Source organism: Dromiciops gliroides, chromosome 6, assembly GCF_019393635.1.
Source record: "Dromiciops gliroides isolate mDroGli1 chromosome 6, mDroGli1.pri, whole genome shotgun sequence".
Taxonomy (NCBI): domain Eukaryota; kingdom Metazoa; phylum Chordata; class Mammalia; order Microbiotheria; family Microbiotheriidae; genus Dromiciops; species Dromiciops gliroides.
Genome location: NC_057866.1, coordinates 270,468,764 through 270,483,141, shown reverse-complemented (window position 1 = coordinate 270,483,141; position 14,378 = coordinate 270,468,764). Strand labels below are relative to the sequence as shown.

General features: G+C 43.8%; 1 protein-coding gene across 1 annotated transcript; it reads right to left on the bottom strand.

Annotated features, from left to right (window-relative positions):
• Window positions 1-5,585: 5,585 nt before the first annotated feature.
• LOC122730420 (centrin-4-like) lies at window positions 5,586-14,352 on the bottom strand. The gene is made up of 5 exons (XM_043969545.1): window positions 14,216-14,352; window positions 10,808-10,954; window positions 9,939-10,067; window positions 6,655-6,792; window positions 5,586-6,111 (listed from the first exon to the last, which is right to left on the bottom strand). Exons 1-5 carry the CDS (start codon window positions 14,216-14,218, stop codon window positions 6,022-6,024), a joined length of 507 nt encoding a protein of 168 aa, XP_043825480.1. The 5' UTR covers window positions 14,219-14,352; the 3' UTR covers window positions 5,586-6,021.
• Between the last annotated feature and the right edge of the window lie 26 nt (window positions 14,353-14,378).

Sequence of the window (14,378 nt, the reverse complement as noted above, 5' to 3'; positions counted from 1 at the left end):
TTGTTTTTCTTTCTTCTTTTGAAAATTATCTATATTCTTTGACCATGAATTTACTGGGATATAGCTCTTGTTTTCACATATTTGATTCAGTTCTTTAAATATTTTGCATATCAGAACTTTATCTGAAAAACTTGCTGTAAATGTTTTATCCACTTAACTGTTTTCTTTCTAATCCTAACTACATTGGTTTTGTTTGTGCAAAATTTTTCAGTTTGATCCACTTTATCTTCTGTGGTCCCTTATATCCCTTATTTGATCAAGAATTCTTCCCCTATTCATATTTTCAAAAGGTATGTCCTTCCCTGATCCTCAAATTTGTTTATACTATGAACTTTTATCTCTAGGTCATGTATGCATTTGAATTTTGTTATGATCTATGGAATGAGATATTATTCTAAACCTGAGATAGTATTGGCAAAACTGCTTTCCAGCCTTCCCAGCAGTTTTTTTGTCTACTAGAGAGTCCTTACTCCAGTAGCTACTGACTTTGGGTTTAGTGAACATTGTGCTACTATGTTCAATTATCTCTGGATCTCAGTTCTACTGATCAACTTCCATTTTTTAACCAATACCAAATTGCTTTGATGATTACTCCTTTTCAGTATCATTTGAGATATAATATTATTTAGTTCCTTTCCTGCCTACTTTTTCCCCCGGTATTTCTTTTGAGATGCTTGACCATCTCTTTTCCCAGAGAACTTTTTTATTCTTCCTTCTAATTCTATAAAGTAACTCTCTGTTAATTTGATTAGTATGACCTTGAATTTCTAAATTAATTTAGGAAGGAAGTATTATAATATTATACTAACGGTGCCTAAACATGAGCAATCATTGCCTCTCCAAGTATTTAAGCCTTTGTATATTTGTTTGAAGAATGTCATTATGTATACATATACACACACACACATATATATAAACCTATGTTTTGCATATGTGTGTATTTTTATGTATTTATATATTAGTATGTGTGGAAATATACATACACATATATACACACATGTAAACATTTTTCTGTACATTTTGGTAAGGTGTCCTAGATATTTTATAAATTTTATAGGAAATTTTAATTTTTCTATCTTTTCCTGATTTTGTTGCTAATATGCAGAAAGATATAATTTTATGGGTTTATGTTATACCCTGCTTCTTTACTGGAGTTATTAATCATATCTATTTTTTGACTGAATCTTTAAGATTTTTTAAGTAAACCATTGTATTACCTGCAAAAGATAATTTTCTTTTATCATTTTGTTTATTCCTGTAATACTTTTTCTTATCATTGCAACAATTAGCATTTCCAGATCTGTATCAAATGCTAGTGATGACAATGAACATTCTTGTTTGTCCTTATCTTAATAAAAAGACAAAAGGTGTTTTATCCAAAAAAAGTTTATATCTGTTCAGATAAATATATGATTTTTATTATTGTTATTTTTGTTGTTTTCAGTCATTTTTCAGTCATGTTCAACTCTTCATGACCCCATTTGGGGTTTTCCTGGCAAAGTTACTGGAGTAATTTGCCATTTCCTTTTCCAGACTATTTTACAGATGAGGAAACTGAGGAAAACAGGGTTAAGTGATTTGCCCAGGGTCACACAGCTAGTAAGTTGTCTGAAGCCAGATTTGAACTAATAAAGATAAGTCTTCTTGACTCCAGCCCTGGTGCTTTCTACCCACTGCACCACTAAGCTTCCCCATTATTGATATAAATATTGTTTATTATGTCTATAGTTTGATTAATATTGAATCAATGCAATTCCTGCTATAAATGTTACCTGTGAATAATGCATAATCTGAATCTGTTGATATACTGTTTGATAATATTTTATCAATATTTTTGCATCAATTTAATCAGCAATATTGACCTATAGCATTCTTTCTCTTATCTTTCTCTGCTTTAGCTATCAGGACCTTATTTGTCTTAGAAGGAATTTGGTAGGATCTTTTATTTCCTTATTTTTGCAAACATTGTTGTACTATTTTAATTGTCTTTTGAATTTTTGAATCGTTGCACTATTTTAGTTAATTATTCTTTGAATTCTCTTATAAATTCATCTTGTCTTAAGATATTTTTCCTTTGGAGTTATTTTATGATTTATTCAATTTATAATTTATTCAATTAGTTATTAAAATTTTCTATTTCATATTCTATTAATCTTGGTGTTTTACTTTTTTAAAACATTAACCCATCTTATTTATATTTTCAGTTTTAGTAGGATATCATTTGGCACAGTAGTTTCTAATAATGTCCTTTGTTTCTGCATTTGTTATGAATTTTTCATTTTTCATATTGGCAATTTGATCTCTCTCTTATCAGAGTAGCCAATTGCTTATCTATTTTTACTGTTGTCTTTCTTTCTTTTTTAAAGCTCCTCTATCAATTCAGTAGGGATTTTTTGTTTTGTTTTGTTTTGAGTTCTGTTAATCTCTTCTTTGATTTTCAGAATTCCTATTTTTCTGTCTGGTTGAATTTTTCATTTGTTTTTTCTAATTTTTTAACTTGCATGTTTAATTCATTTTTTCTTAGTGACTTTTGTTGATGAAAATGTTTAAAGATATGAATTTCCTCCATGTACTGATTTGGCTTCATCCTAAAAGTTTTGGTATGCTGTCTCTTTGTTCTCACTTTCTTTCATGAGATTATCTATGATTATTTGACCTACTAATTCTTTTGTCTTGTTAGTTTCTATTTAAGTTTGAATCCTTTCCAAAAGTCCTTTATTATATTTTTACTTGATTATGGTTAGTAAGCATATGAGTTTAATAGGTTTGCTTTTCAACATTTGTTAGTGAGGTTTTTATGCCCTAGTATGTGGTCAATTTTTGTAAAAAAAAAAAAAATGACCCAAATCCTTTGTATTTACCTTTCGTAATCTCCATAAAGCTATTCATCTCGTTAGATTTGTTTGAATTTGAGAGGGATGGACTTTGGCTTCCACCTATTATAGTTTTGCTGTAGATTTCTCCCTCTAATTTGATGAACTATTCCTTCAAGTATATAGATGCAGTTATAGGTGGTGTGAGGGTGGGAAAAGGTGACGAAGTGGAGAAAAAGTAGGACCACTGAACAATTGGAGTTGGGTAATAGATTTAGTATTTTTTCTGTCAAGGGAATAATGGGCCATCTGAGAAGGAAGTAATTAAGTTGTGGCTCAGACTCTAAGGGAAGGTGGAGCCATAGATGCTGTCCAGGGAGGGCCAGAGGAAGGTGCTCTTTGATGACTCACGGCTGAGGGCTACCAAGGCAACCATTTGTTGACCTGATGTTTACAAGACAGCGGTCTGCTCTTCCGGGCACACATATCAGGGATGTATTGGAAAACCTCCAGAGACTTATTACTATGGGGAGACAAGTGATACTACCCAAAGGAACATAGAACACATTGCTAGGTATTGTTGGGTGGCTATCCACGGAGGTAGAAATAGAAACAATATGGCCATTTAAAGAGCCATCTACATGACTTCACCAAATATACACCGTGCCAGACTAACACCTTCATTTTCTGACAGTTACTAAACAGATGAGATGAATGCTATACCTTACCTAGGTTTAGCAAAGCATCTAACAACATCTCATCCTATTTTTGTGGCGGAAATGGAGAAATATGGACTAGAGAACATATTACTAGCATATAGATTTGGGACTCTGCATGGTTAGCTACCAAGGGTGACCATTAATGGTCCATTGGCTTTTTCATAGGAAATGGAATTTCCCAGTGGCATGTCCCAGGGATCTGTGCTTGGTCCTGTCTTGTCTTGAATAAAAGTTTAGAGGGTGCAAAGGTAGGAGGGACAGGCTAGGAATTTGGTCTAAATCTGGTAAGATGAAGATGAAATCAGATCCTCAAGCACAGGCTGGGGGAGATGTTGTCACACAGCTACTTGTTGAATGAGACTGGAGTGTTTTAATGGACTGCAAGCCCCACGTGAATCAGTGGTGTGATGTGGCTGCTAAAAAAGCGTGTTCAGTTGGGGCTGCTTTAAACGAGGTCTAGCTTCCAGGAATGAGGAAGTAATGGTTGTTCTGTACTCTGACCACATCTGAGGGACCGTGCTCAGCTCTGTGTATCGCAGCATCAGGAGGACATCGATAAGCCAGAACGCATCCAGAGGAGGCCACCAGCTGTTGAGCTCACGTCACATGAACAGCGTCAGTGGAGGGATCATTTAGCTTAGAGAAGACTCGGGGGCAGTCTGTGAGGGCTGCACTCAAGTGTCTGAAGGATCACAAAATGGACCAGAATGCCAGACTTGTTCTGATCCCAGAGAGTAGACGGCAGGAGCAAACACTTGGAGGTGGAAAAAATTCAAATTTAGGCTCCATGTCAGGAAAACACTGTTAACAATTAGAATTCTCTGAAAGAATGATTTTCCTTAGGAAATGCTGAGTTCCCCTTCCTTGGAAGTCTTCAAGCAATACTGGGTGGCCACTTGTCAGGCATGTTTATTACGAAAGAGATTAAATCAATCTTGGGTTAGACTAGACAACTGTTGAGGGCCCTTCTAATCTAATTCTGATCATTCTGATCCAGCTCTGAGGAGTCTGTAAAGTGGATTGTTGGAGGGTGCCGAACAAGACCCAGTGGACAGTACAGTACTCTCTACTCAACATCAATCATCGGTATCATTGTCTCAAGACTTGGCCCAGCTGTCCCAGCCTGGGCTCACCAGAGGACTTCCAGATTAAAGAACGTCATCTTTTATAGATGAGGATCCAGACGCTATTCACCCCCATTCACATCCTGGAAGTATCTGTCTGAGGTGGGATTCCAATACGGGTCTACAGACCATAGGCCCCTACTCCCCTCAATGTGTCCCTTAATGAACTGAATCCAGACTTGAGAAGTTTTCTTTTCAGTATGATTGGCCACACAGCTCCAAGGTTTGTTGCTTGGATTTCAGGAGTTGGAGATAGATCAGAAGGGGGCGGCCACAAGTCATCTATCTAGACTAGCCCTCTCATTTTGTCAGCGAAGGAAGTGAAGTGAGGTGGTATGTCCAAAGTCCAGCGGGCTGTGTAACATAGTCAGGATCTGAACTCAGATCTCCAGCATCAATTTCTGCCCTAAATTGCTGCCTCATTCATTTGCTGTTTTCTTCTTCATACCGTGTGAACGGAGGGCGGTACCACCTGTAAACAGCCAACATGGATCACTGAGAACAAGACAAGCTAAACAAGAGTGGAAAGAGAGCCCAAATCCAAAATCAATTTACTTAATTAAAAGTGATTTGGGAAAATTAAGCTTTGTGAACTTGGATGTGGTGAAGGCTGATTGTAGTCTTCAATGTAGGATGTAGTACCTTCATCTCTTGGTATTTCCACCAATTAACAGAGGGCCTGGCATGTAGTAAATGCTTGATAAATGCTTATCAAGTGACTAGCTGTGTGACCTTGGGATAGTCAGTTATCCTCTCTGAGCCTCAAATTTCTCATCTGTAAAATTTCAGGTGTGAATGGAAAAGGTGATTAGACTAGGTAATGTCAAAGTTTCTTTATGGTCTAGTATTTTACAAAACTAAGGTATTTGGGGTGTTCTGTTCCTAAACTTTTGTTCCTACAGAGAAAAAACATGACTAAACATCAGTGCTTGATAAGCTATCCTTGCAATATAGTTTTATTTCACACTGTGTACAAACTACGTTTAAGGAGAACAAATGTTCGCTATTTTAAAATTTGGGCAAAGGAGAAGAGGTGAAAGTTCATTTCTTACTTGGGGAATTTTGTTTGGAAATCTTTTCTGGCCTATTAGTCCTTATAGCCCTGGATCAGAGAGATGAGAAAAGGGAAAGGAGGAAGTTTTGTATCTTGAACCTGGGATTTGCAAAATAAGCTTTGCCATGAATTCATTCCCCACTTAGAGTCAGGCCAGGTTCCTGGAAGCCAGTCTTCTCATGCCTCCAATTGGTCCCAAAGATAAAACGCTATCCGGATAATCTGAAAATGAGATGGGCAACACTTAGGGATTAAATTATGGAACAATAAAGAGTAACACCTGTTTGGAAACAGTCAGAAATGAATTAGCATTAATAAAGAGTGGTTTTCTTCATCATCCTCAAAAACTCTTGCTCATTTACTTCTCCATCTCCATCCCGATCAGCTTCATCCAGCATTTCCTGTAAAACAAAGACCTAATTACAAAATCTGAAATACAGCTGGGTCCCCGCCCTGGGCTGCACATGCTCCGGGACTTGGCTCTCTGGCTCCCCCTTGTGGCTTTCTCATTGCCACCACCACCACCACCTTGTCTCTGGACCCAGCCCCTTTCCAGCCAAGGACTGGAACACTTTCAGACATGGGCTCCTTCTCCCCCCTGTTCCTAGGAAAGAGCACCCTCTCATACAAGACGCACAGGCACGCACGTGCACACACGCGCGCGCGCGCGCGCACACACACACACACACACACACACACACACACACACACACACACACACCCCCTCCCCTTTTAGGTTTATTAAGGGCCAGGGCCAGGAGAGGCCATTTATAAGTTGGGGGACCCAGGTCAGGGCGTCTGCCTTTTCTGCACTGAGGTTTCAATTCCTTTATCTTCCAAAGGATTTGTTCTCCTCCAAATGAACTCTAACTCTAGCTTTGATTTCAGATGATGGGTTGGCTAAAGAACAAAGATATCTGGCTAGAGAAAGAAAACACATTTACCTGAAGTTCATCATCTGATAAATTTTCTCCCAGTTCCTTAGCGACCCTCTTAATATTTTTGAGGGTGATACTTCCTGTGCCATCATCATCAAATAATTTGAAGGCCTTCAAAATTTCTTCCTTTTCATCCTTTTCACTCTTTAAAAAAGAAAAACAACAACAGTCAAACATAGGCCCAAGTCATGGGGACAGTGTCGGCTGTTCTTGCTTTAGTGCAGGGCTATGCTGGGCTTCCCTAAACACAAAGCACTAGGGGGAAAAGGATGCTTAGACACTCTTAACCTACTAATTCAGGCCCACCTTGCTTTCCCCTGGGGTCCCATAAGGCATCCTGAGCCTGGACCATTTCAGCCCCAGGATCATGCCCTCTCCCACTCATCCTTTCCTTCTCAGGGCAAGGTAGAGTGGTGGGGTGGGGATAGGGGGTGGGGTGCGGACAATCACAGCTGCCATGGGGGTCTCTCCCCTAGGGCTGGGCCCACAGAAGCCAGAGACTTAGCTTTTGGGGGGACAGGAGTGGTGGATGCCAGATGCTCAAGGTACTAGGTGAGTGCTTTAAGTATTACAATTCTCCATTCTTGATTCATGAGAGTCCTAATTTGCCATGGGGTGTTTTGTCACCTTATCTTGAAGATAGGGTGCTGATTCTATCTGGCCCATAATTCTTTGTATGGTGGTTGCTGAGCTGAAGAAGTTTGCAGACTAATTCTCCAATCTGCTGACTAATGTCTGCTATTGCTGATGCAGTCTGTCCTAAACTCTGCTGCCTGTCTCGTGATGCCTTCAGTCACGAAGCCCCTGGCTCTCTGTACAGTCTTCCTGGACCCTCCTCCCTAATGCAAAGTGCCTACTGCTGGGCAGCTGGTCCCTATTGTCTCCAGAAAACCACCATTTCCCACTTCCCTTTTCTGCCACAGGCCTATTCCTCCTCAGAGAGTCCGACCCTGCCCTCAACACACCTCTTGAGCTTCCCGGGGTTTCAATCTCACTGGCATCCTTGTCTCCTTGCTCTCATCCCACAATTCCAATCGTTTCTGAAAATGTGTCTTTTCTATGTCCCCATCATTTCCCCACCAACAAAGCTGCCAGCCGAGTTCAGGCCCTTACCACCTCTTCCCTGACCACTGCAACGCTCTTCTGAGCCCTCCTCCTGAGTCCAATCGACCTTCCACCCCGCTGCCTCAGGTGCCCATCTGACCACGTCACAGCCGGTATCTTGGGGAGCCACTACACACTCCTCTAGTGGCCCATCATCCCCGAGCCCGGTCTGGCCACGCTGGCCTTGCTTATACAGAAGGCCCAGTCTCCATCTCCCTCCCCTGCTACCTCTGCATGGTCGCAGCCATGCCTACAGGATCCCTCTTCTTACAATTCCCTGGCTTTCTTCAAGACTCTGGAACAGGAGATCTTTGGGCCTCCTTTCCCTTCTCTGGGGCTGCTAGGGCCTCCTCTCCCTGCCGGGTTACCTGTCTATCTGGTCTCCTCCACTAAATCTAAGTGCTTTTTAGCAGAATGCCTGGAAGAAATATAGTAAGCACTAAATAAATGCTTGTTGATTGCTTGATGCACTGTGCTAGATTATGGGGTCATGCTCAACTAGAAACAGGCCTGGAATGTGGAGGCAAAGATCACTGTGGCTGCCCACTGACTTTACTCTAAAAGGAATGTCTGTTTTATGCTCTTTTTATTTATTTTGTTAGCTATTTCCCAACTTCATTTTCATCCACTCAGGCCACACTAGGGAGGGTAGACCAACCCTCCAGGAGCTTAATAGGGATGGTAAGACATGAAAACAAGGTCAAATTAGAATGCAAGTGTAAGAAGAGGCCACAGGGGTCTGGTCAGCACAGTTCCTTATTTTCTCCATCTATGTCATGTGGCACATGAATAGCAGTAAAGGCAGGAGATGGCGGGAGTGACGCAGGGCTGAGGGTTATCAGGGCAAGAGGGGTGAGAGGAGGAGGGGTACAAGGGAACAGCCACTGGGGAGGGGGTCAATGAGGAAGGGAGGAGAGCATGACCAGTGCAAGGTGATGCCTAGGAGGGATCAGTGAGGACAAAGAATAGAGTCAGGGGCTGCTGAGGCAGAGGGAGAGATGGAATGACAGCAGATTATGATCAGATAAGAAAACCTCAGAGTCAGTCAACATGGAAGTGGAACATTTGTGGGGGATGGCAAGATCGAGAGTTTGTTTCAGGGTTGTTTTTTTTTTCTTTTTCAATGGTAAGAGGTGGGAGGGAGAGAAAATGCTGGTTAATTTAAAAAGCAAAATAAAGAACAGAAGGCAAAGAAGACAGGGCATGGTTAAAGAGCTAGGACAGGACCCTAGATGTCAAAGGTTGGGGGTGATGGCTGAGAAAAGGCATCAGATTTGCTCATCTGGAAGTCATTGGTAGAGGCAGGGGAATGCAAGGTCACAGGGGCCTGAAGAGAGAGGAAGCTGTAAGGAAACAGAGGCATCTTGTGTAGAGTCTTCTAGGAGGAGAGAGAGAGAGAGAGAGAGAGAGAGAGAGAGAGAGAGAGAGAGAGAGAGAGAGAGAGAGAGAGAGAGAGAGAGAGAACGAACAAGAAGAAGAAGAAGAAGAAGAAGAAGAGGAGGAGGAGGAGGAGGAGGAGGAAGAGGATGGGCGGAGGGGAGAGAAAGGATACAGAAAGAGGAGAGGAGAGAAGAAAAGAGAAGAGAAAGAGGACACAGAGACAGAGAGAAGGAGAGAGAAAGGAAAGGGAGAGAGATCAGAGTTTGAAGGGTAAAGAGAAAGAGGGGTTGGTTGACTGTTTTTAAAAACAGGGGAGAGCCAAGTGTGTTTATAGACAGAGGGGAAAGGGTCCATGGGGAGGAGAGACTGAGAGGGAAGAGATGCTGAGGCTCCAGGGGATTCAGAGTGTGGTCATCTCGGATGGGACAGTGAAGCAGGTAGGGAAGGGTAAATCAGTACCCAAGGGAAGGAGTCCTGGAAGCAGCCATTGTATAGGAGGCAGCCAGCTCACAGTAAACTATCCCTTTCTTGTGGCAGTAAATCCTCACCTGACTCCTCTCCTCGAAAAGCCATTCTGGAGTGGAAGGCTGAAACCCTGTAATCTACCACAGTGTCAGGTGGCCCTCAAGAGCTCCGTTTGCTACAAGACAAGCATCTTTGGGGGTCTGCCTTCCTCAAGTGTAGTCACTTCTGGACAGGCGTGGATTTACTTATTGCAACATCCATAAAAAGGGCATGACTTGAGGGGAGTATTCTCTGAGTTGTTTGTATTTCTTACTCTGAAAATAGTGGTAACCACACCATACCATTTTCACACTCATCATGGCGAAAAAGTCTTCAAAGTTAATGGTGCCGAATCCTTCTTTGTCAATCTCCGCGATCATTTTTTTAATTTCTTCTTTCTTTGGTTCAAACCCTAATGCTCTCATCGCAATCTGAAATGAAGCAAATGGCTGCATTAGATCATTCTTGCCTTTCTGAAATTCGCTACTGATTTTTATGGATTTGGAATTAGGTGTTGGTTTTTCTTTAAAAAAACAAACAAACAACCTCCTTGCAGACAGATGTGCACTCAGTGAGGTCTTATGGGCTTCTCAGTCATGTCATACCGCCTTCACTCAGATGATGACAATCTCTCCAAAGCCCAGGAGATGGTTCTCAAAAGTGGCCGTGGTCAAAAATTCATCATGCTAGCTTTCACCTGAGGATGGTATCAGCCGGCCCTACAATCCTACTTCAATGAAGAGGAGGTGACCCTGGGTCTTCAAAGGCATCGAAACATAGCTCGGGTATGTTCTACTTAGCAGGAAAGGACTGCATGATGGAGCCTGGGGCTGGCCACAGCCAGAGTCCCATCATCAGGGTGGATCCAGCCCAACATTACAAAATGGAGTCAGTTGACTTGGATACTAGACCTAGTCTGCCCCTACTTTACACAGCAGGATTTGGAGAGAAATCATTGAGCTAATTGGCTAGATTATTCTCACCTGTGAAATAGGAAAAAATGTCTAACAGTTTCCAGGAAGGCTGTATACATTAAAGAAAAGGTTTCCATTAGCCATTAGAATTCCAATATATACATTTACAATATTTAAACATTAAAAGTAGATTTGGAAAACACTACACATAGTAAAAAACTTCTCTAACTCTCTGGATAGGAAGAAATTTTCAAAACCTTTAATTCCTTCACGTCAATGCTTCCAGACCCATCGACATCAAATAAGTCAAAGGCCTCCTTAATTTCTTGTTTCTGTTCCTCAGTCAATTCGACTTTTACATTAGGCTTCTTCCGCTGCCCGGTACTTGGTCGATAGTTAGACGCCTATAAAAACAAATACATAGGAGTTAAATCTGAATCAAATTCCATTCCTTAGAGATACAAGAAAAATAGGGTTAAATAGTAAAAAAGGTTCTTTATAAATCAAACGAATAATCATGTTTAAGGATCCCTCCTTCTGTCACTAAAGAATTGCTGTTGGGGACTTGACTTTTCTCAGCAATACAATGGTTCAAGATTGTTCCAAAGGACTCATGATGGACAATGCTCTTCAAATCTGGAAAAAAGAACTGTGGAATCTAGATGCAGATTGAACCATACTGTTTCTACTCTTTTTGTTTTTCTTTTTTGAGGTTTTCCCCTTTTGTTCTGATTCTTCTTTTACAACATAACTAATCCAGAAATAGGTTTAATGTAAATATATATATATAACCTATATCAGACATATAACTAGAAAATAATAAAATACTTTTATGATAAAAAAAAGAATCACTGTTGGGGCTGGATTTCAATTCAAAGGCATTGAAGTGTTAGCTTACAGTAGCCACTAGACAGAGTGTAACTAAGTCTTTGGGATGTTCAGAAGATGCAGCTTAAGCCGGAAGCACCAGCTTGAGGGTCAATCACTTAGGAGAAATGACTATAGGTCTACAACCACCATCAATCACACAGATTCTCCCCACAAATAATGTTTCAGCCAGAGTGAGCTAAGAGCTTAGTGAAGAGAAAGGAAAGAAAATGGAGGCATTGCAGGAGGATTTGCACGCCTTTTCTAACACTTCTCACCTGGCCCTGATCTTTTCCACTCTCTTTGCCACCACACCAGCTACCTTGGCTGCTTCTGGCTCACTCAGTGCTTGGGCACTTTGCTTTAGAAGGGCTCCTGGTGGCTCAGCACAGGAGGACTCGGTGCTGAGGGGATGACGGAGCAATTGCACCAAGAAGAGCCAGTGACTCTGAACCTTTAAGGGGGCATGTTTCCACCCTTGACTAGGATGGAGAGTCTCCAAAGTGGGGCAGGCAGCCCCCTAATGACTCCTCCTCCAGGGAAGGCCAGCTTGAGGATGGATCTTCTGTTTGTTTCTTTGCCTGACTCTAGGTGACTGAACCTGGGCGTGTCCATGTCCAGGCTTTGATATGACCTATGAGTTTAATAGGAGTGGAAATTCTTGGTCTTCAGTCTGTGCCAGCTGCACCCACTGTGGTGCTTTTGGAGAAGGCTGCCACCAAATGGAGGGACCACGAGTCAGAGGCCCCAGCCTCCTTGGGTTGAGGGGAAATGCAAAATACCTATTCCGTAGTCCTGGCAAATACATTGTATTTAGATGGTCTGGGATCTCGTGGTGAAATACTACTAACTAGGGGGCTGCTAGGTGGTGCAGTGGATTAAGCACCAGCCCTGGATTCAGGAGGACCTGAGTTCAAATTTGGCATCAGACACTTGACACTACTAGCTGTGTGAGCCTGGGCAAGTCACTTAATAATCACTGCCCATCAAGAAACAAACAAACAAAAAACCCAAACTACTACTTACTAGTTGTGCTCTTCATTTATATTTCTGTGATGGGCATGTAAGAACCTTTTGAAATTAGCATTATTTTGTGTGCTAGAAATGAATACTTGAACCATACCTGATTTGAATTTTACATGGAGTACCCTTCCTAATTTGGGGGAAATTCTAGACTTAAAGCAGAACCTAAGCTGGAAGTTAACCTTTGGGGAGGGGGGCAGCTGGGCGAAACAGCAAAAGAAATGGAGCCTGACACCACTTTTAGGCAAGGGGTTAGGCCCCCACCCCAGCCCCTGGTCTGAAGCCTGTCACTGCATGCATAGGCTCAGATCGAGGGGGAAGGTGCAGCGTAGCAGTAGTTCATCAATCAGGTTCATTGATCCAAGGCCAGAAGGGACCTCAAAGACTGCCTAGTCTAGCCTCTTCCTTTTACGGAAGTCCAAGGGAGGGCTTTCAGTCCACCCAAGCATTAGGCATCAGGGGGAGGATTTGAACCTAGCCCCTAGGTCTCAAGATACACTGCCCTGTCCAGTTTCTCTTCTAGTCTTCCTTGATCCATTCAGCATTTCCTTCACTGGTCTATATTCAGGGCAGACTGGACACTAACCTGTTCCGAGTGCTTCCCTCACTCTTCCAAACTCCCCAGGGAGGGAGGGTCCCCCTTAGCCTGCCCTGCCTCCTGCCCCCACCAGGCATAAAACACTCTTTCTACTATCTCCTCCCACCTGTGCAAGTCCTGCAGGGCCCAGGCTTGCCCCATCAAATTCTCCTCTTATTTGTACTCCTGGCCTGAAAGGCTCATTCTCCAATGACGGCACCCCTACCTCATTCTATTTATTCCTGAGTCTGTCCCCCAGGCGGATCCACCACCTCCAGGTCACCCCACACACACACACACACACACTCCCCTTTTTGTGCCCTCCCTGCAAGGCCCTTGGCTCTGCTCTCCCTTCTGGACCATCAACTGCAACTTCAGGGTCTTTGACATCTGCCCCACAGCCCCTAACCTAAGACTGGCCCATCAGTGGGTACAGCAAGGAGGGGTCTCCAGTGTTGTTCTCTCCTCCCGATGAGGCCCCAGAGTTCCTTCCTCTGGTGCCTGCAGGAACCACACACTGTGACTGAAACACTGCACCCAGACATGATGTTGGTGAAGGTGAGAAGGGGGAGGAAGAAGGGGATGAGGAGGATGGTGGTGGTGGCAGCTCACATACACAGCACTCACTCTGTGTGGGGCACTGAGCTAAGCACTTTACAAAGCCTCTGAGGTAAGGCCGAGGGTTCCATGGCTCTTCCAGTGATTTTGGCAGGATTTGAACTGGAGTCTCCAGCCCCAGGAAGCCACATTTCCTGGAATGTTGCAGACCAGTGATGTAGACGAGGCTGGAGCGGGGGTGGGCGGTGTCTCTCCCCCTCCCAGGAGGGGCGGGGCGCTGTACAGAAGACTGCAGCCCCCGGCCTGCCTCAGTTTCCCCGTCTGTCCGATGACCCGGAGAGGGAATCGACAAACGCCAAGAACGCCCCGAATGGGTCCCGGGGAGTCGGACACGACTGAAACCACCACCGGCCGCCCACCCGGTCCGCGCCTGCGCTCCTCCGCCCCGCCCCTCTCCGGCCTCAGTTTCCCCTTTCAGGCCCTTCCCGGCTTTGGAACCCAGAGGCGTCACGGCCCGGCCAGGAATCCTGGCTCCAGCCTCAGTTTCCCCCTCGGGTTCCCCTCCCCCCCGCCTCCCGGCTGCTTCAGTTTCCCTCCCCGCCCTCTGCTCGGCGCCCCCGGCCCCCAGCCCAGGGCTCACCATGGGGAAGGCAGCTGATCGGGCCGGGCCTGCTCCGCCGGCGCCAGAAGCGGCTCCGGACACAGGCGGCGCCGCCGCCGCCGCCGCCGCCGCCGCCGCCGCGTCTGCAGGCAGCGCCACAACGGTTGCTAAGGAGAGCTCCCTCCCCGGCCCCGCCCCCGAC

What these genes read in the sequence shown, in the direction of transcription:
- LOC122730420 (XM_043969545.1), bottom strand. An exon ending in CCATGATGAGTGTGAAAATG is followed by an intron (nt 6,793 to 9,938) that starts GTATGGTGTGGT and finishes TCTTTTTTAAAG; the next exon opens with AGTGAAAAGGATGAAAAGGA. An exon ending in TATCAGATGATGAACTTCAG is followed by an intron (nt 6,112 to 6,654) that starts GTAAATGTGTTT and finishes TTTGTTTTACAG; the next exon opens with GAAATGCTGGATGAAGCTGA.